Below are 22,763 nucleotides of genomic sequence, written 5' to 3'. Positions count from 1 at the left end.
GAGAGAGAACATGCTGGAGAGAGCACTAGCAAGAGAGCACAAGCAGGGTGAGTGGCAGAAGGAGAGAGCAAATCAGACTCCCTGATGAAGAGAGAGTCCAACATGGGACTCAATCCCAGGACCTGGGATCATGATCTGAGTAGAAGGCAGACACTTAACCAACTGAGACACCCAGGCATCCCTTTTCATTACACTCTTAAAATAAGTTTATTATGAAGGTTAAAAGAGTTAAAATTTATAAATAATTTAAAATAGCACCTGATTACAGCACCTGTATAGCTCGATCAGTTATGCATCAAAATCTTGATTTTGGCTCAGATTGTGATTTCAGTGTCATGAGATGCAGCCTTGCATTGGGCTCCATGCTGGGCAAGGAGTCTGCTTGAGATTCTCTCTCTCTTTCTCTCCTTCTGCCTTCATTTTGTGTTCTCTCGCTGTGCCAAACAAACAAATAAATAAAATAGTACCTAATACAGGGTACGAACTCAATAAGTGTTTTTTTTTTTTTACTTACTCCTAATACCCACTCAAGAAAAGCAGAAATTGTGTATGATTGGCTATTACTTTCTGTAATTTTGTGCAGTGACATTTAGTAATGCTAGGAACCAGAACATTTTAATTGTCAAGTGAAGTTGCCTCTTCACTGATACTAGCCCCCAATTCTGCCTAACAGATCACAATGGGCATAACTCTTCCTCCTTGTCATCTCCAGTTAAGAACATTACAAGGAGCTTTGCAAGAAATTTCCTGTGCAGATATCACAATGCATCTAAAACTTCCATTGTGGGTTTTTTTTTTTTTTTTTACACAAAAACTCCAAATGTAAAGGGAAGGACAGCAAGGGAATCATTGCATGTTCAACTGGATAACAGCGTAATCATTAAACAATTAAACACTGCTTTAAAACCAAAGTATCTAATATTACATGATCTCCCCCTTCTTTTTAACTATCTCCACATGCCTGAATAATCAAGGTCTATTCAGCACCACACATCCTGACCAGTGTAATGGTAGACACTGCACATGGATCTGGATTCTGAATTTCTAGTTGGCTGCTATTTGCTATGTGGCCATCAGCAAGTTATTTAACTCTCATCCCATCACACATGTCAGTTTCCTCATTTCAAAAGGGTGTGCTAGAAAATGTTTAATAAGTAACTTTATTAGGGGTCAAAGGGAGCCCTAATTCATAGCATTTGCCAATTGATTTTGCCTAATCGCTCTAACAGAATAACAGTCAACTCAATAACTTCCTGAAAATTTAATGATCAGCTCTCTTGAACTGGCAAAAGCCAGTTCTAGCACACCACAATCTCAAAGGGTTACGATGAGAAATAGAAAACGTACATAAAATGCTTAACACATTGTTTAGCATGTAGTGTGAATGTATAAGAAATATGAGCTATAGTGATGAGGATAATGATTCCATGTAGACCTGATTTGAGATAAAACTCTAGCAAATAAAATCTTGTAATGAAATGCCCTCACTAGTAGTAATTAGTTGAGAAGGAAGTCGCACTTCTTCCTTAATTTAACTTGGCTGAATCCTACAGTTAACTTTTTAATACTTATGAAGCAGCACTACAGGAAAAGGTTGAAAGTGAGTTAATCTTGTCTCCACAACTGCCAAGTTAAATGACCTTGGGTGAGTGACAGTTCCTGAGTTTTCCACCCATGTAATTGGACAATATTGGTATTTACTTCATAGAATTGTAGTGAGGATTAAATACGCCTCATATATTGTGCTCTGTGCTTCCTATAGAGATGTTAGCTCGTATTACTATTACCTAATTTGGTGGTTCTCAACTTTGAATGCACATTAGAATGCTTCAGGAACTTATAGTAAATTACCGATGCCTGTGGAGTTCTGACGCTGGCCATAATAAATAATGGGTATCAGAACTATTTCCTATAGTAAACAACTACTAAACTAGTTAAAATATATGAAGCACCTGAATATATTCTTCAAATTTTCTACAATTTTATAATAAAGGAAAAACAATCTAATTTTTAAAATAGGCATAAGAATTGAACAGACACTTCACAAGGAAGGATATATAACACTAAGTACATTAAAAACGTTCGACATTGTTACTTTAGGAAAATGCAAACTAAAACCACAATGGGAAACATAATGTTCAATTTACTCAAGGTTTTAGAATTGGCAGTTCTTATCTATAGACATAGAAATCAGAACTGTAGTTGCCTCTCGTGGGGTACAGGATTGATTGTGAAGGGGTACTTGAGATATTGTGGGGGAATATAAAAATATTGTACTTCTCGATGGGGTTGAGGGTTATGTGAATGTATGCAATGTCAAAAATTTATCAAAGGGAACACAAGTGCATTTCAAGTAGGTACATTATACCTCGGTTTTTCTAATTACTAATGCTTGGGCTCCACCCTTGAGTAAATCAGAATATTCAGTGGGAGCATCCTGGGCACCATTATGTTAAAGTTTCCCAATGATTCTAATGTGCAGCCTGGAAGGCTTCTGTTGTGGTTTCATGCTCTGTCTCTAACCTCCATCTGTAGCCAAAAAACAGAGGACTGGCTAAGGGTATAACATAAATTCTAGAAGTTGGAGCTATGTAAATCAGTAGAAGTGTGCAGTGTTAGATTGAAAAGTATTGTTTCAACTTGGAATACAAGTAGGAAAAAAAAGAATCAAGTGGCACCAAAGACATAATTGCTCCTCCTTCCTGACAATGAAGGGATGCAGAGAGGCAAAATATGAGGTGAAGCCAACCTATCAAGAACGCTGATTGGTTCTCTTTTTTCAGATGAGAATTATTTGCTATGGATGGTAATGTTGAACACAGAATGGCTATGCACACGGTGGTGTGTATAGTGAATAAGAATTGATAAAGTACAGGCATATTCCCAAGATCTAAGAAGTATAGCAATGGAATTTAAGGACAAGCCTTTTTTTTTTCAGTGTCTTTATAAATATATGTTTACTTGTCAAATCATGTTTCCTGAGTTTTGATTTGGTTCCAAAAAGATGGATAAAACATATGCAGGAAAATAGAGAATCCCCAGAGCACTTTCAACATGCCTGATGTTCAAATTCTCTCCTACTATGAGGACTTTTTGACTTAGTACAATTTAGCTTAATTTAAATATAGCATATGTTATAAGAAACTGTCATGAATACTTACTTTGTATTTTTCTTTCTATTCTAGATACTATTTCATGGAGTTTCAGTATGCTTAGTTACGTTGATTGTCAATAGATTTATTTTGCCAATTGCAGTTAGTAAATTAGGTAAGCCCTACTAATTACTAACACTGAGTGAAGAAACAGACATTCTAAATATTCTAAAGAATTACGAATGAAGAAGAAAGCATCTGCATAAATAAAAATCAACAGTATATCTAATTGAAGAGAAAATTGGATCTCTGTATAAAAGTATATGAACAGTTTAGGCCAATAAGCTTGTATAAAAAGATACTTATTTACATTGGTCTAATTTAAACAAATAATACAATAAGTTTATTTAATTATTCAACAAACTTTTATTGAAAGCCTCCTATGTGCCAGGCACTATTCTAACTGACAATGATGCATTATGGTCTTGTGTGCATCAAAGTAAACAAATCACACATAAATAAGATAGAAAATAAAATGAGTGCTAGGTTCCTGAGGAAGCTAGAAGCTGAATGTGTTTAAGGAAAGAGAGTCTGACCTTTTGAGAACAAGGCAGGTAGTGGAGAATGTACAGATGGAGAGGTAGGAAGGAATTACGTAGTGAAGGGCCTTGGATGTTAAGTTTTTATTCTAAGGGCAAAAAGAGTTCCTTGACCAGTTTTAAGCAAGTAAGTATAATTATATGGTTAACTCTAGTTCTGTGGATAACTGATTGCTGGGTATGAGGAGCATAGAAGCAGAAATAGCAGTCGTAGGAGGCAGTTGGATTGTGCAATATGCCTGTTTTTATCCTCCACTTGTTAACAAGGGAAAAATGGAGATCTAGAGAGTAAAAAGTTCCTCCCCAAGATCATGCAACAAGGTAATAGCAGGTGAGGAACTAGAAGCAAATGGCTCTATCTGTTTTTTTTTTTTTTAAGATTTTATTTATTTATTCATGAGAGACAGAGACAGAGAGAGAGAGAGAGAGAGAGGCAGAGAGAAAAGCAAGCTCCATGCAGGGAGCCCAACGTGGGACTTGATCCTGGGACCCCAGAATCACACCCTGGGCTGAAGGCAGCGCTAAACCGCTGAGCCACCTGGGCTGCCCGGCCCTGACGCTTTTAATTCATTATACTCCCAACTGCTCTATCACCCTTTCTTTTACACAGAGCTTTCATCCTAATGCCACTTTTAATCAATCTGAGACGTCATCTTTATGGATGACATTGCATGCCCCAATCTACCTTCATTCCTTGTATTTGCAAAAAATCTTTTTTTCTTTTTTTTTTTTTTTCAAATTCTCTGAGCTTTAACATAGTAAATTGGGAAGAAAAGATTAAAGAGGGGAGGTTTCACAAAGAGTATCATTTGTTCTACTTAGTAGCTAAATAAGCTTAAAATTCTTATTGTGGAGCATTTGTTTACTTGCACTGAGAGCAGAGAAAATTTGCTCACTGAATATTATTGCTTTCCAAGGAAGCTTCTATGGCTCATAAAAAGAAATTTGTGTCTGATACAAAGAGTCTTTCAAACCTTAATGAGATCTGGAGATAAATATATATCATATATATCTATCATATATATACACAGTATTACATTTAGATAGGATATGTATATGCATATATCTATATAAATACCTCCTACATATGTATCCTACATACGTTATGTATATTTATACATATATACATATATAGGGGATACATATACCAGGGATGTATATGTAAGAAGTATAAATAGACATATTTATATATCTCCTCCATGGATATCTCCTATATATTTATGTATCATCTACTCTGTGTATGTATATATATACATATATATACAGCCTTCCCATATATATGACATTATTATAAGAAATCGGCTTACGGCTTACGTGATTATGGAAGCTGAGAAGTCCCAAGATCTATAGTCCAGAAGTCTGAGAACCAGGAAAGCCAAAAGTGTAAGCTCCTGTCCAAATGCAGAGGCAGGAGAGGACTGATGTCTCAACTCAAAGACCATGAGGCAGAGAGAGTGGTTTGGATAAGAGCTGCCCACGATGAGGAGAGCAATCTGCTTTACCCAGTCTACCCATTTAAATGTTATTCTTATCCAGAAACCCCTTCACAAACACACCTAGAATAATGTTACCAAATATCTGGGTATCGTGTAGCCCAGTCAAGTTGACACATAAAATTAATCATCACACCTCTATTCCTCTGTCTCCTCATCTATCAAACTGGGAAAAGGGTCTTTTAAAAGATGGGTAAAGTAATGAAAAACTTAATATGTTCAAGATGCAAGGTGCTGAGATGTGATTTCTTGGCATATTGTAAGCACTCAATAAATATTAACTATTACTGTTATTTTTATGTACCTCGGCCTTTTTGAGGAGTATGAAAATAGAAAAGCTTGAAATTGTTAATGTTTCTATTATTAAACAATTTATGCTGAGTCTCTAACTTAAATAAAACATACTTGGTGGCAGTAAGAACAAAAGGAAACTTTATAACCCTATATCAAAATGGTGGTGTCTTTATTATTGATAAAACACACTCTTCGTACCAAAGGTCTTCATGATGTCACGTCAACAAAATATAAATCACTTCACTGTACATTTCAACACTTTCAAGAGCTAACCAAATCTGCAGCCTCTGCACTCAAATTTGACAAAGATCTTGCTAATGCAGATTGGAATGTGGTTGAGAAGGCAATTAGACTTCAAAACCCATATGCGGTAAGCAAGTCATATCTTTTATTTACTCCTTCAAAGTGGATATCACTTACCTCGAGTAAGTCTAAATGTTATAAATATTAATTCAAAATTTCTAATACTTGTAATTGACAGAGAAGTTGTATCGGTAACCCACTGTCATAACAGCAAGGAGGGAATCTTAGTGTTGTAAATTCAAAAGAAGGAGCAATGCATTGGAGCTCCCTACAAAAGATGTCATAAGAGAGGAGAGTGAGCCTTAGATAATGGCTAGTTTTTTTTACCAGATTGACAGTGGACAGGTGCTTTTGTTCAGTATTTATTTAGCATTTGTTTATACTATTCTATATGCCAAGCACTTGCTAGCCCCTCACTTAGGATTAATATTATATTTTAATATGAAATAGAATTCAAAGCCAGTATCGTGAGATGTCACCTCCTGCTTCTGTGATATACTCTAGAAACTCTGTGGTCAGACTTCTTATTCATTGAAGGGCATGTAACTCCCCAGTCATCTCATAGCTGCCGTAAAGAGAAATAATAGAAGCTGTTCTGGAATTTTCTCAAATGCTACTGCTTCTTTGCTATCTCCTACGTTAGGTCCAGTTTTCAATGTAATGTTGTTGTTGTTGTTTTTAAGGTTTTATTTATTTATTTGACAGAGAGAGAGACAGAGCACAAGCAGCGGGGAGCAGCAGGCAGAGGGAGAGGGAGAAGCAGGCTCCCCACTGAGCTAAGAGCCGAGCCTTGACCCCCAGACTCCATCTCAGGACAGAGCCACCCAGGCGCCCTCAATGTAACAATATTTCAATGCATACTGTATGTTGCAGTTTTTGCAATGTTTTGCTGCATCATACAATATGAGGAATCAACTTCTAGGAATGGAGACATAAGATAATTGGTTTCTATAAAATAGGATTCCCCCAAATCCACTTTATGCTCACTAACCAGTGCTTGAAGCTCCAGATGGGGACTCGGAACCAAGCCCTATGCCTACAGGAATACTGCCAGGATTTCTGGATATGACAAGTACCAAGTCAAATCCAATTTTTTTCTATAGTAGCTCCCAGTTGCTGACTGTGGCCTTTTGCCAACCTAGAAAGCTTATTAAAATATGACTTTATTCCCCAGTCCCCAATCAGGAGATTCTAATGCAGATAGTCTGAGGTAGTCCCAGGCATATATATTTTTGTTCCATTTACCCAGCTGATTCTAATGCAAAATCAAGATTGAGGCCCTCACTCTGATACTTGATCTGTTTCGGAAGACAGATGATCAAACATGGGAGACATTATGGTGTTACAAATAGATTGCTTAATAGATTGGATTTGGATTCAGAAAATCTGGGTTCGTGTCCTAGCTTTGTAAACTTAATAAATAGCTTTGGGATCTTGAGCAAATCTTTTATTTTCTCTATACTTCAACTTTTTTCATCTGTTAGATGAATTTATCCATAATCCCCAACTCCCAATGCTAAGTTCACTTTCTATTTTACCTCAAGTTATTAGGTTAAGGCAGTGATTGTCAAATTTTAGTGGCAACAAGAATCATGGAATGGGTTTGTAAAAAGCACAGATTGCTGCCCTCTGTCCCAGACTCTCTGATTCGGCAGGTCTGAGTTGGGGTCTGAGAATGTACATCTCTTAACAATTTCCAGGTGATGCTGAGGCTTCTGGGGACCATACTTTCAGGACCACTGGTTTAAAGTGGGATCCCATATATGGTAGCTTTTATAAATTGTCAGAGACACCATGTAAAGGTAAAAATACAAGTCTCTCCCCTCAACACTAGCAATTATTTTACCTCCTGGATAACTGTGAAATGATGAGGAAACTCACCTGAACACTTTTTCTGTATCTAGAAGATTTTCTATCATTTTTCAAACCAAATTTTTACATGAATTACTTGAGGGTTATGCTAAAAAATATGTTAATATTCGTGTGTTTTGTTTTGCTTTTATTTCTGTTTCACCCTAGTTGAGTCAAGGAGACACAACAGAACATCAAAAGGTGAAATGTCTAGACTGTAACAGGGAAATAGATGAGACCCTTAGCATTGAAGCAATGGAACTGGCTAACAGGCGTCTCTTGTCGGCACAAATCGTTAGTACTGATCATGCACTTTTAAAATAATATTTTGGTTCAAATTATACTGAAAATTTTCTCCTTTGCTAACAACATCTTGATTATGCTTACCTGAATAACCTAATAGATTGCTACAAAGGTACAGGGAAGTTTGGCATTGTCTTAGGAATCTGTTTGACTGCCAAAAAAGGGAAAAGAAAAATAGATCCATCCAAAATAGCCTAAGTAAAAGGTATTTTATTAAGAGGATTTGGGAATTTCACAGATTCCAATGTCAGGAATTACAGCTGAACTCAACCTTCAGGTGTGTTACTCAGCCATTTCTATGACACTGCCCATCTCTGGGTCCATGTCATTTCTTCATGAAAGATACCACCAACTCTGCTAATAACAGTAAGTAGAGAGTAGTATTTATCATATCAAATCTTGGACAAAAGTTAGAGAAATTCTGTGGCACCACAGCATACTAGATTCTGTGCGAAATTGCTATTAGCCTAGTTGCCATTTACTATCCAGGTCAAGATCATGACTCATTGCCATGACTCCTGCTTTCAAAATGTTCATGCTGAGCTTTCCTCATTGCATATGGAGCTCTCATCCATGTCTTGGTTATTCCAGTCATACAGGATTTCAAGCATTCTATGTGTTCAATCTAACTTGGGAAATGGAAAGTCTATAGGGTACAATTGTTCTCTCTTCAGCATTAGACATGGCAAAGAGGTTGGCTCTCAAAGGCACCTTATCCAAGGACCTAAATAATTTCTCTCAGCAAATGAGGCAGTGCCATGAAGGATGAACCTATATGATGCTTTGTTCCACCAGCAAATTTTATGATATTATATCTTTGAGTTACTTCCAGAGTTTTAATTTAACTCAGGAAGATACGGTATTCAAGAACTCTCAAAACCAATACAGAAACCTCCATTTTGAGTCTTGCTTTCATTAATTATATGATTCATGAATTATTCTTTTTAGTCTTTATTCTCCCCATTTGTAAAAGAGGAAAATGCTAACCGCAAGACATCTTAGATCTTTCTCTGCTTGTGATATTCTCTTTTCTGCAATATGCACATACCTTTTTTTATTTTTTTTTTTGCCCGAAATTTTTGTTTTCTACCATTATATCTTTTTTGATTTTGTGTTCTGTATTGGGTCTTAACCAGGAAATCCTATTTTTTTTTTAAAGTAGGTTGGATCTTTCTGCTCTGCTCTCCAGCTCTTTATCTCATCTTGCATCTTTTAAGCCCTTCTTTGTTCTAGACATATTTTCATGTTTTACCTTGGTTTGTTGATTTTGGTTTGTTTGTTTGTTTGTTTGTTTGTTTTTTAAATTTTATTTTGGAGTTCAGTTTGCCAACATATAGCATAACACCCAGTGCTCATACCGCCAAATGCTCCCCTCAGTGCCCATCACTCAGGCACCCCAACCCCCGGCCCACCTCCCTTTCCACTACCCCCTGTTCATTTCCCAGAGTTAGGTGTTTCTCATGTTTTGTCTCCCTCACTGATATTTTCACTCATTTTCTCTCCTTCCCCTTTATTCCCTTTCACTAATTCTTATATTCTCCAAATGAATGAGACCATATAACATTTGTCCTTCTCCTATTGACTTATTTCACTCAGCATAATACCCTCCAGTTCCATCCACATTGAAGCAAATGGTGGGTATTTGTCATTTCTAATGGCTGAGTAATATTCCATTGTATACATAGACCACAGCTTCTTTATCCATTCATCTTTCGATGGACACTGAGGCTCATTCCATAGTGGACATTGCTGCTATAAACATTGGGGTGCAGGTGTTTCAGTGTTTCACTGCATCTATATCTTTGGGGTAAATCCCCAGCAGTGCAATTGCTAGGTTGTAGGTCAAATCTATTTAACTCTTTGAGGAGCCTCCACACAGTTTTCCAGAGTGGCTGCACCAGTTCACATTCCCACCAACACTGCAAGAGGGTTTCCCTTTCTCCACATCCTCTCCAACATTTGTTGTTTCCCATCTTGTTAATTTTCACCATTCTCACTGGTGTGAGGTGGTATCTCATTGTGGTTTTTTTTTTCCTGAGGATTCTTTATTTTGATACAAAAAATAAACCCTTTAACCTATAGAGTGTCACTTGTTTTCATATCACAGAGCAAACTTACAGAATAGGAATCTATTACCAGCTCCAAGAATATCACATATACTTTAGAAGTCATTGCTATTTGGATTCAAACAAACATCAGTGTGGAAGGAGTAACTAATTGTTTCCCTCTCCTGATTTTTTTCATAATTTTACAAAATCATCACTAGGAAAGCTAATAGTTGGCATGTCACACAATTATGCCAGAATCTGGAAAGGGCAGTGAAACCAACCATGTTAATCCAGTTAAACTATAAAAACATGACCTTTTATTGTCCTTCTCTCTTGCTTCTGGAGTAGAAAAGCTCTACTTAAAAGCCCCATGGGCCAGCAATATGCTTGGGTTATTTTTTTTTTATGATTGAGTTATAATGTGTAGGTTCCCTCTCATTATACTTGCAAAAGAAGCCATGGAATTCTTCAGAGTCTGATATGTAGAAAGGAGCAAGCCAGGAGGCAGACTGGATTTACTTGGATGGAAAACATTTATGTGAGCAGTCCAGTTGATAGGCTTTTAACATTGAAATAACCAAGGCTTGGGGCACGTGGGTGGCTCCGTCGGTTAAGCATCCAACTCTTGATTTCGGCTCAGGTCATGATCTCAGGATTGTGAAATGAAGCCCGCTTAAATCAGACTTAGTGTGGGGCATGGATCCCACTTAAGATTCTCTCTCTCCCTCTGCCCTTCCCCACCTCCAAAGATATAATCAAGCCTGTACAGGTCAACAAGTTCAATCAGCTGATTGGAACACCATCCCTAGACCTTTAAGCGACACATTTGAAGTTCTCACAGTAAAGTTGTGGCTCCATCAGCTGTGATTATCTTCTTTGATTTTAATGTCCATCAGTCTTTACCAGCTGTAGCATCCACTGCTTGGTAAAACTTTGCCATGAAGTCTGGCTCACTGACCTCCAGCTGCCTGACAAATTCATTGCACTCCTGCTCAGCCCAACCTCGAAACCACTGATCCCAAAGACGTAGCTGGCACTCAAAGATACAAGGTGGTCGGTTTGCTCTGGACACTAAGCTGCTCCAGCCCTTCCAGCGATGGCTGTAATTTTCCTGGCACTGCCATAGCTACCAGGTCCTGTAGGAAACGTTCATCCTGGGTACCTGACCAACAGGCAAACCAGTGAAGAATACACTTCATCTCCTGGGAAGTGATGTAAGACATTGGGGATGGGGAAGAGTTAGTAATACTATCTGAGGGTAAGGGAAGAGGGAAGGATAGTGGCATTGAAGAGGAAGATGATTCCAGCAGCATCCTCCCCTTTCCTCTCACAGGGAACCCAGAGACCGTCACAGAAATGCTTAAATTCCAATTGTCACCACTGCTTCCATGTTTCCTGAAAACCCCTCCTCATTGTGGTTTTGATTTGTATTTCCCTGATGGCCAGTGATGCGGAGCATTTTCTCATGTGCTTGTTGGCCATGTCTATGTCTTCCTCTGTGAGATTTCTGTTCATGTCTTTTGCCCATTTCATGATTGGATTGTTTGTTTCTTTGGTGTTGAGTTTAATAAGTTCTTTATAGATCTTGGATACTAGCCTTTTATCTGATAGGTCATTTGCAAATATCTTCTCCCATTCTGTAGGTTGTCTTTTAGTTTTGTTGACTGTTTCTTTTGCTCTGCAAAAGCTTCTTATCCTGGTTAATTCCCAATAGTTCATTTCTGCTTTTGTTTCTCTTATCTTTATGGATGTATCTTGCAAGAAGTTTCTGTGGCCAAGTTCAAAAAGGGTGTTGCCTGTGTTCTCCTCTAGGATTTTGATGGAATCTTGTCTCACATTTAGATCTTTCATCCATTTTGAGTTTATCTTTGTGTGTGGTATAAGAGAATGGTCTGGTTTCATTCTTCTGCATGTGGATGTCCAATTTTCCTAGAAGGAAATTCCTTTAGGAATTCCTAGAAGTCCTAAAGAAGGGACTTTTTTTCCAGTGGATAGTCTTTCCTGCTTTGTCAAATATTAGTTGACCATAAAGTTGAGGGTCCACTTCTGGATTCTCTATTCTGTTCCATTGATCTATGTGTCTGTTTTTGTGCCAGTACCACACTGTCTTGATGACCACAGCTTTGTAGTACAACCTGAAATCTGGCATTGTGATACCCCCGGCTCTGGTTTTCTTTTTTAATATTCCCCTGGCTATTCGGGGTCTTTTCTGATTCCACACAAATCTTAAGATGATTTGTTCCAACTCTCTGAAGAAAGTCCATGATATTTTGATAGGGATTGCATTAAGTGTAACATTGACAATTTCACAATATTAATTCTTCCAATCCCTGAGCATGGAATATTTTTCCATCTCTTTGTGTCTTCCTCAATTTCTTTCAGAAGCGTTCTGTAGTTTACACTAACAATGAGACTGAAGAAAGAGAAATTAAGGAGTTAATCCCATTTACAATTGCACCCAAAAGCATACGATACCTAGGAATAAACCTAACCAAAGAGGTAAAGGATCTATACCCTAAAAACTACAGAACACTTCTGAAAGAAATTGAGGTTTGTTGATCTTGTTTCTGTAACCTCAATTCTAATGCTCACTGCTCCAACTGTTACTAGTCTGTTACAGCTTTCAAAGCTTTGAGAGCTTTTACTTAAATCTCAGCCATTTATTGTTATCTGGACCAATATCCTCTCTATTATTGTACATTAGAAGAGGAAGCACAACATGATGAGATGGTGGTATAGGAGACACAATATCCCCCAACCATCTTGGGGGCCTGGCAAGAGGGAAGGGGAGACAGGCTTTAAATTCAGAGACAACTGAGTAATGTGATCTTGGGAAAAATACTTAACTCTTTGAGCCTCAGCTTTCTCATTATGAAATAGAGATTAGAATATCTTCCCCATACATTTCCTGCAAGAATTAAATAATTCTGTGTAGTATACACATAAATCAGCTAATTTTATAGTATGGCAAAGAGCTCAATAAATGGCAGTTATTTGAAGGAATCAACCATTCTCTAAATTCTTCTTATATTTGGGTGTGAATGATCATTTAGGAATTAACATTTTTCTAGGACCTGTTTTGTCATTTCTGTTGCTAAGCTTTCATGAGTTCCATATTTACTTGCAGCTTCCTTATTTTTCTACAAACTATGGTGTTTACCTTAGAGGATATTGAAAAAAATAGACTCCTAATTCTGGGAAATAGACTAGGGGTAGTGGAAGGGGAGGAGGGCGGGGGCTGGGGGTGACTGGGTGGCGGGCACTGAGGGGGGCACTTGACAGGATGAGCACTGGGTGTTATTCTGTATGTTGGCAAATTGAGCACCAATAAAAAATAAATTTATTATTAAAAAAAGAAAATATGTTAATCTCATGTTATTTCATAAATATTGCAATGAAGTTTAAGAAGAAGAATGTTACTCTGTTGAATCACTGTATTATGGCAAATAATCTTTTGTTCCCTCATTCTTAAAATTAAATTTATCCTTTTCTGGTATCCCTCAAGAGCAAAACTGCGTTTTAATATCCATAAATGATCCTGCAGACAGGATGTGTTCTATGGAAGCAAAAGTCTTTTGTTACATCATACATTTCAATTTAGGAAGTTGGTCTGTACAGTGATTTTTAACAGTGTGCAGCACACTGAGGCAGGGCAGTGTCAGATAGTGGTTTCTCCAGTACCAGACATAGTGCCTGAAGCAAAGTGAGCTCTCAGGATATGGACCAAATGAACAAATGACTGTTTTCTGTACAACAGTGACAACTCATTTAATGCTTATGCCAGACTGGAGAAAATAGAGTACCATTGTTGAAATATTTAGAAAAATGAAGTGAAAGATATAAACCAGGATTCTCTACTACAGGATTTTTCAGAGCCTTGAATTTTCTAGTATGCATTATAAACTGTTAAAACTTTTAGGGGATATACTTGGATCAGGAACTTCCCACATTTTTTTTGGCCATAGAACTCCACTTATTTTTGAAGGCCTTATTAAGGAACCTAGTTGCCTACAGAGCCAGTTTGATTTTACCCAAAGCTGAGACAGACCTTCTGCACTGATCTCAAGGTCTGGATTCCATAAAAACATTTTTTTTTTATAAAGGTACTAGGTTATTTAAGGACTTCGACTTCTCTCTCACAGACTGTTTTTCCATAAAGGGAATACTAAGTTGTTATTGTTATCCATCCTATATAATAATTTGATTGCACATTTCTTTTAGGCAAGCTACCAGAGACAATACAGGAACGAGACTCTATCCCAGAGTGCAGCCCAGGTGCTGGTGGGTGCAGCAGGAAGTTTTGGAGAGAAGAAGGGAAAGTAAGTATATTGGCAAGAGAATGCTCTCATCCTAAGCCCCTGCCTTTAGGGAATTATGCAAGTGAGTTATCTTGCTCTTTCTGGTAACTTGGTATCATCCAGTATTACGTGTGTGAGTCACTGCCTGCCCTGCACCCCCAAATCAGGCCAAATCACTTACTTTCAGTTTCTTAGCTTGTTCTGCTTATTCAGACTTCTGTGCATTTGAACATGCTGCTTCTTCCAATTGAGATGCTCTTTCCTTTTTCCTTTTGCCCCCAAAGCTGACCTGTGGTAAAATACTTTTCCTTTTAGACTACTTGAATGCCTCACTAAGGTCAAAGACTCCCTTAATTCCTCCAGGCGCATCTTCCCAATGCATATTCTCTCTTAATACCCAGCATATTTTTGTAATAGCTTCTTTTGCTGTAAGCCTCTGCAGTACACAAGTGAGTTCCTTGAAGTCCACATATTAAACAGTAGCCCCAGATCCCCTTGGAAGGATGAAGGATATAAGAGTAAGCTAGAGGAAGAGCTAAACTGCCATGCAGGTACAATGATGTCTATCCAAAGCCCCAACATAACATACATTCTTGTTCTAGACTACACTTCTGAACTAAAGACACCAAAATTCCCTGCTCAAATGGTCCCAAAGCTCCTCTGCAAGGCATTCTTGGGCATTTTCCCTGGGCCACTATTTCACAAGCAAACTGGGCCTTTGGTGTGCATACCCTGAAAGCTAGGAGAAATGCCAGCATGGTGTCTACTCACAAGTACTGGCTTGTGGCAGAGAGGAGGGATAAAGCCTGATGGAGGAAGAAAAACAGTCAGACGCTGGAGCACAGTCTCACTGCAGTTCAAGTATAAATTTCAAAGAGTGTAAGAGATTCCATTTCAAGCCTAGCCATACAAATCATTATGACATACCTGTCAAGGTAGGAAGATAAACTACACCTTACTTAAATTTTGTTTTCTTGATTAATGAGGGTAAAGACAAGAGCCTCTACATGCCTCTTTGCTCTAGGCCATTCAAATGCTTATGGGAAAAAGACTGGGAAAAGGGCTGGGCAAATGTGATCACTTAAAAACATGATGCACACTTTAAAGAAGACAGATGCACAGTGTACAGCGGAAGTTTTTAAATGGATAAGTAAATAACATGCTGAAAAACATTATCACTGTGTTGTTCAGGAGAAGCTAATACTTTAAAAAAGCAGTGTAGAGCAATTCAGCCCATTGCTTTTATTTTTCCTCTTTAAATCTTCCAAGAAGGCAGAAGCAATCTATGTCTATGAAGACCTAGAGCAAGGAGGTCAACAGTGGGGAAAAGGGAGTTCAAGTGTTGAAAGGATTCCTAGTAGACAACAAAGGCAAATTTTAGAATACATTATTTTTTAGTCCTACATAAAAGAGATAAATATGACACACTAATATGTGCAAAAGTATATGGCGAGCACTGTGGGATAAGTATCACTTATCCTAATAGGATAAGTGGAATGGTGTTCCAATCCCCAGAGAACTTCCTGTTAATGACAGTTATATTCAGTACTTGCCTCTTTGCTGGGCTGCTTTGGAGTTGACTTTGCCATTTGCTGGCCATTCCTATCAGTAGCCACATGCGTTGGCATGTCCTGTGGCAAGAAAACAAGTCTAAGGAAAGAAAGAGTTGGGGGATTGGACCTCCGCTAACTGCCTGTGTAATTGCCTGAGAAAGGATTCTTTGAATAGAAAGCTTATATTTATTAAGTGCTGGGCCAAGCACAGTTCTAAACATGTTGTATTACCAATCTAACGTTATAAAAGTCTTGTGAGTTAAGTGTATTATCTTCATCTTGCTGTTGAGAAATGTGAAGCGCAAAGAGATGAAAACAGTTGACCCAAAGTCACTTGACGAATACATTACAGAGCTCGCATTCAAAGTTTAAGCAGCCTCACTATCCAGTTAAAGAGATCACAACTGTCTTCCTAAGTCAGGTCTAAAAGTGAATGTGATGATAAAAAATAGAAATTCAGGAGCCTAGATTACTGATATTACAGAACCTTAGGATTCATATGAACTACTGAAATGACCAGATCTTAGTTGGAACATTAATTCCTTCAGGAAGGTTTCCTGATTCCCCAACACTACATTAAATGCCCCCCCACTTAATGGATCCAGAGTGCTCTGTTGTTTATTATCTCCATATCTCCTTCACTACAGTTTACTGCAATTGTTATTTGTATGTTTTACTACTCTAGTCTGCTGGACTCTTGGGAGCAGATCTGTATTTGTTTATGGTTTCTCCCCAGCTTTTAGCAAGCATAATATGTTCAATAGATATTTTTAACATTCGAAACAAATCAAGTCCTATGTAATTACTATATTATTCTATTGAATCAGAATTGAATGACTTCCTTCTTTTCAATTACATCTGTTCATAGCAGAGAAATTGCTCAAATTTCAGAGTAAAAACAGTATAGTCAATAGGAAGGACAAGGTCTACCTTTGCCCTTCCATTAAACCATACTGTAAAAGTAGGGCCTCAGACCCAAGGATAACACCCTATCCCCCTGCTGATGAAGATAATGAAAATCAAGGGATTTAGCTAAGCAAGACCAAATTATAGCACATAAATATGAGCTACCTTGATAGAAAAGCCAGCAGAAACCTAGAGACAATAGGATGTGTGCTATCAAACTCTTTTGGGGTTTTAGGACCACTGACCTCTCCAAGTAACCACTAATTCTTTACTTACCACTTGTATTTTCCCCCATAAATTCCTCAACTACCTGCCCAAAAGGTAAAATCAAAGAGATAAGAGGGTATGTGAGATGGCCTGGATGCTTCCTATTTACTTTCTTATTTAATTATCCCCAACGGGCATGGATACTGTCAGGTCTATTTTGTAGAGCAAACATTTTAATGAGGTAATTTGTTCATTGCCTCACCAGATCATGGGGAGTCCAACATGAAAACCTGGATGTATTTGAATTCCAAATAGTTGAATCATGTTATTCTTTTCCTCCCTGAACCTTGACCTCTCTATTTTAAATCATGTATCTCCAATTTTTTATACTATCTCTTTAATGAGTGAGCCCCAGAATATAAATTCATAATTATGTATCTACTTATATCTACAACTTTGTGACTTGAACCTATGCTCATGAAAGTATCCTATTCCCAGTTAAGAATGAACAAAACCATCTTCCTGCTTTCTGACAATACTGTATTAAATCTATCCCTCAAATTTTAAAGCACGTTTAATGATTGCATCTTTTTTTCCAGATATATGAGTCCTGAGACAATAAAGCATTATTCTGAAAGCAAAAAACTGCTTGCCTTTATTAGAAAAGTATTGCTCAACTGGGTGTATAACACTAAAAAAGAAAAAGGGATTCCATCAAGGTAAGTGATTTTGAACCTTACTAGAGATGCTATTATACTGATTTTACTTTTTAAATTTTTTTTATTATACTGATTTTAAATTCCCTTTTTATTTTTAAAATTTATATCCTGGGAGTTCTTGGCTGGCTCAGTTTGTAGAGCATGAGACTCTTGATCTCAGGGTTGTAAGTTGAAGTCCCATGAAAAAATTTAAAAATAAATTCATATCCTGAATGTTTTAGAAAATATTTTGGGGTAGTTTACAATTAAATTACTTATGTACATACAAAAATTTACTTGAAGAAAAAAAGAGATAGTACAATAACTTTTTTTATTATTGAAGTAAATTTCACATAACAAGATTAACCATTTTTAAGTGTGTCATTCTGTGTTATCTAGTACATTCACAATGTTGGGCAACCATCATCTCTATCAAAATCCACAACATTTTTATTATCCCCAACATAAATCCAGCACCCAAGTCACTCCCTATTACCCCCAACCCCTGCAGCGCACTAGTCTACTTTGTCTCTATGAATTTACCCAATCTGAATATTTCATATAACTAGAATCATACTATACACAACGTTTTGTTTCTGGCTTCTTTCACTTAGCATAATATATTGTCCACATGGTAGATGTATAAGTAACATAATTTTCACCCACTTTGTAGTATGTATGTATACTTTATTCCTTCTTATGGCTGAATAATAGTTCATAGTACAGATATATCATATTTTGTTTACCAATTCATCAGTTGATGGTCGTTCGCATTGTTTTCACTTTTTGGCTATTTCACAGTGCTGTATGAGCATCCATGTACCTTTTGAGTATGCACCTAAGAGTGAAATTGTTGGATCATACACGATAATTTTATGTTTAACTTATTAAGGAACCACCAAATGGTTTTCCACAGCTACTAGACAATTTTGAAATCAGGAAATAGAAGTTTATCAACTTTGCTTTCTTTATCAAGATCTGATTAATTATTGAAAACTGCATCTGAAACTAATGAGGTATTCTATGTTGGCAAATTGAATTTGAATTTAAAAAATGTAATCCCGTATAAATTTTAGGATTTGCTTAGTTTTAAAAAAAAAAAAATGTCATTGAGACTTTCATAGGGATTGCACTGAATCTGCAGTATTGCCATCTTAACAATATTAAGCTTTCCAATTCATGAACACGAGATGACTTTCGCTGATTTAGATCTGGCTTTAATTTCTTTCAGGAATGTCTTGTAGTTTTCAGCATACAAGTCTTTGATTAAAGTGAATCTTACATACTTTTGCTTTTTTTTAATAATAAATTTATTTTTTATTGGTGTTCAATTTGCCAACATACAGAATAACACACAGTGCTCATCCTGTCAAGTGCCCCCCTCAGTGCCCGTCACCCATTCAGGAATGTCTTGTAGTTTTCAGCATACAAGTCTTTGATTAAAGTGAATCTTATGTACTTTTGCTTTTTGATGCTATTATAAATGAAACTGTTTTCTTAATTTCATTTTTGGACTGTTCATTCCTAATGTATAATTTTTGTATATTGACTTTGTATTCTGCAGCTTTGCTGAATTCACTGATTAGCTCTCCTGTTTTTTGTGAATTTGCTAGGATTTTCTATATATAAGATCATGTCATCTATGAATAGAGATAATTTTACATTCTCCTCTCCAACTTATTTCTTAGATTCAAGAGGAGGAAATATAAACCCCTCTTCTTAATAAAAGCATGAAAGATTATGTTTAATTAAGATTAATCTACAAAACTCAATAAATACCAGAAAGATATTTTCATAGTACTTTTTTTAAAGCCTTCAATACTGACCAAAGCTACAACATTCTAATTATTTTTGTTGATACAACTTAATGAAAGGGAGATTTTAAAAACTATAATTGATAGCATACCCTGTAGGCTATCTCTAAATATTATTCATCTCAAAGTGAGTAGTGGAGATTCTTCCTTGGTTTAGAATCTCAGTCTCCGCCATTTATTATCTGAATGAGATTTTCAGTTCTCAACATCTGATATATATAAGGCCTGTGCAAAGTGACACATAGTGGGCACCAAAATATAATAGTTGGGTTCTCCTCTGTTTCTTCATGGGACTATGGGAAAGAATACATAAAGAGTTTGTGTAGAAGCACCTAGTCCAGGGATGAGCACTGGGTAAGCACTTAACAAATGTAAGCATTTATTACTAAGTGCAGAATTCCAAAAATAAAAGTATTGTTGAAATATTGAAATTAAGAAGTGATAGAATCACCAAACGAAACTTAATAGAAAAATGCACATAATTCTTAAAATTAAAAATTAAACTTAAATTATTCAGAATTGAATAAAAAAGTCAATATATTCCATCTATTTTGAGGGAATGCATCTAGAGCTGCACAAAAAATAATAAATGCCTAGCACTGACAGGGTTTCCATATCAGTGTCAGGGCTCTGAGAGAAAACAATCACGATCCTGAGATCTAAAGTGGTAACACTTGGGTGGATAAATGGAGGATCTTGAACCCTCACATTTCTCATGAACACTGTAGCCTGGCAGAGGGCAGCCACCCCTTTCTTGCTAGAGAATAATAGCCTATCACCATCAGATGCCTCAAAGACATCACAAGATATAGCTTGTCTTTGTTTCATGGTTATTCTCTACCACCTTTTATTGCTTCCGAGGTAACTACCCATGCCAGATCTCAATACAGTTAGAGGGGGGAAATACGGTGCCTTCTTTAGAAGACTACAACTTATCTACTGAAGGAATTACAGGACCTGACTAATACTAGCAAATACTGGTAGACATATAAAGGAATGGTTCTTGAGGGTATTGGACCACAGGGTTATAGCATAAGGCCAGATTGGGGAAGATATATTGGTATGGTGGTCTTACCCATGATTCAAGGTTCAACATTCTGTCAAGGACACTTGAGGCTGGTACTATTATACCCTTGGTATGGTTCTTTGATGCTTGACCAGGTCAATAACCGACAGTGAATTAAGTGCAGATGATAAAAACTGGAATATTTAACTATTATATGAGAATGAAGGACCCACCACATAACTTTCCTTCCTGGGAATGACCAGAAGACATTTACTTTCATAAAGCAACAGTGAGAAACTCTTTGATAGTTGTCCTCTGCAGGATATGGTTGACAGTAGTTGAGGCTGCCATGGAATTAGTGTTACCAGTATCAAAAGGACTTGGGAATGGCAGAAGACAGATGGCAGCACCTTAAATGTCAAAAGCAAGGTGGGCATACACTATTTTGTGGACAGTAAACCTAGAGTAGCAGTCAGAGTGCCTTGACCGAGGAATGGCTAACAAATAATTTGTGTCAAAGGTCAATGTAGACAAACAGTTAACTACATTTTACTTGTGACTTTTCTAAAAATAGAGAACTGGTGAGCAAAGGGATGAGATCAATTACTGTAAAGGAAGATCATGACTCCACACTCTTTCTTTTTATTTAAATCAGTTGTCAGAACCAGAACCCTTGAGAAAAGTCTACAATAAAAACACAAGTACATAAGACAAATATTCCCTCAATATTTTCTCAGATGGAGCCTTAGGTACTTTACTAGAGTTACTTTTCATTGGGAAAAAAGAATACTCAGACTTTTAAAAAGACTTTGGGGGAAATATTAATAAAGAAACAAACCAAAGTTTTTAAGATATGGCATTTAAAATGATACTGATTCCAAAGGCTTGAAGTTCTATCATAATTCTCAAGTTAGAGAGGAAGCTTCTAGGCTAGATGATACATGGAGTCTCTGACCCAGTATGCTTCATAATAATCCAGCAAGTCCACTGTGTGGTTATTTCCATGAATCTTCAAGCATATAGTTGGGATGAATATAGTTAGTGTGTGACTGAGGATTCACATTTTCTTGCTGACTCATAGAATAAGAATTATTATGGCAAGAAGGTCCAAGTGACCAAGTGGAACCCTGGCCAAAATAGTGTTTCAGAAGGAGTAAAGAAATTACACTAACATTAAAGACTTAAAGGAATTGTGAGCAATCTCCATTATATCCCTTTAAATTCATCTATCTGGCATAAACGAGTCAAAATATAGTCAATTATAAATTTAAGCAAAAGGTAACATCAAGTGCAATGCTCTGCCAGATATGATTTTATTGCTGGAAGAAGTCAAGAAAAGCAGGCTGTATTCTAGTCCAAGATAGTAACATAGGAGGCTCCTGAACTCAACTCCTTTCATGAACACACCAAATCTACAGCCACATATAGATTACTTCCCTCTGAAAGAAATCCAGAAACTAGCTGAGTGACTCCTACACATCAGGCTAATGAGAAAATACCTACCTAATTGAAACAGGTAGGAAAGACTCATAAAACTCACCCTCTGACATCAAAGCTTGTGATCAGAGGGCAATTCATGGCTTCCGGCTTCTCCATGAGAAGGAAAAGGCTTGGATCCAACATCTAGTGCCCCAACTTCTAAGACTTAAGGCATCCACTTGACAGATGGGTCCCCCAAACAGCTAGCTCTAAGAGCCAATTGGGCTTATGTCCACAAGATCCAGAAGACTAGAGAAGACAATAAAACAGTTCTTATTGAGCTTGCAAAGACAGTGCCTCCCTGAAGTGAACTTGTGCAAGAGTTTGGCACTCTGATTTTTGTGATTGCCATTCAGAGACACACCCCTTATTAGTAACAGAAAAACATATGAAAGAATAAATCTCACTGTTAAAGATAAATATATAATAAAATTCAGATTATTCTAATATTGTAACAACAGTGGGTAAATCACATAAAAATCTAGCATGAAGATTAGAAGTCAGGGGCAAGCCCAGGTAGCTCAGTGGTTTAGCGCCGCCTTCAGCCCAGTGGGTGATCCTGGAGACCCAGGATCGAGTCCCACGTCAGGCTCCCTGCATGGAGCCTGCTTCTCCCTCTGCCTGTGTCTCTGCCTTTCTCTCTCTCTCTCTCGAATAAATAAAATCTTAAAAAATAAAAGAGCATTTGAAAAAAAGATTAGAAGTCAAAAGTATTAAAAAACAACTATAGACACAATAATGGATACACAAGATAAAAGGAAGGAAATAGAAATTATGACTCTCAAGAAACTGGGTAAAGAAAGGGTGTATCTCAACAAA

At 37.1% G+C, this 22,763-nt stretch overlaps 1 protein-coding gene and 1 pseudogene across 1 annotated transcript in view; one reads left to right on the top strand and one right to left on the bottom strand.

Annotated features, from left to right (window-relative positions):
• Positions 1–22,763, top strand: part of SLC9C1 (solute carrier family 9 member C1) — a 72,205-nt gene that overhangs the window by 23,388 nt on the left and 26,054 nt on the right. The window contains exons 10-14 of the mRNA XM_025990572.2: positions 3,186–3,267; positions 5,682–5,848; positions 7,801–7,926; positions 14,205–14,302; positions 17,547–17,666. Of these exons, the coding sequence (XP_025846357.2) occupies positions 3,186–3,267; positions 5,682–5,848; positions 7,801–7,926; positions 14,205–14,302; positions 17,547–17,666 (593 nt within the window). The remainder of the gene's footprint in view (positions 1–3,185; positions 3,268–5,681; positions 5,849–7,800; positions 7,927–14,204; positions 14,303–17,546; positions 17,667–22,763) is intronic.
• LOC112913772 (uncharacterized protein C14orf119 homolog) lies at positions 10,725–11,346 on the bottom strand (annotated as a pseudogene).

Source organism: Vulpes vulpes, chromosome 1 (genome assembly GCF_048418805.1).
Source record: "Vulpes vulpes isolate BD-2025 chromosome 1, VulVul3, whole genome shotgun sequence".
Taxonomy (NCBI): Eukaryota; Metazoa; Chordata; class Mammalia; order Carnivora; family Canidae; genus Vulpes; species Vulpes vulpes.
The sequence above is the reverse complement of the archived record's forward strand: the minus strand, read 5'-3'. Positions and strand labels throughout refer to the sequence as shown.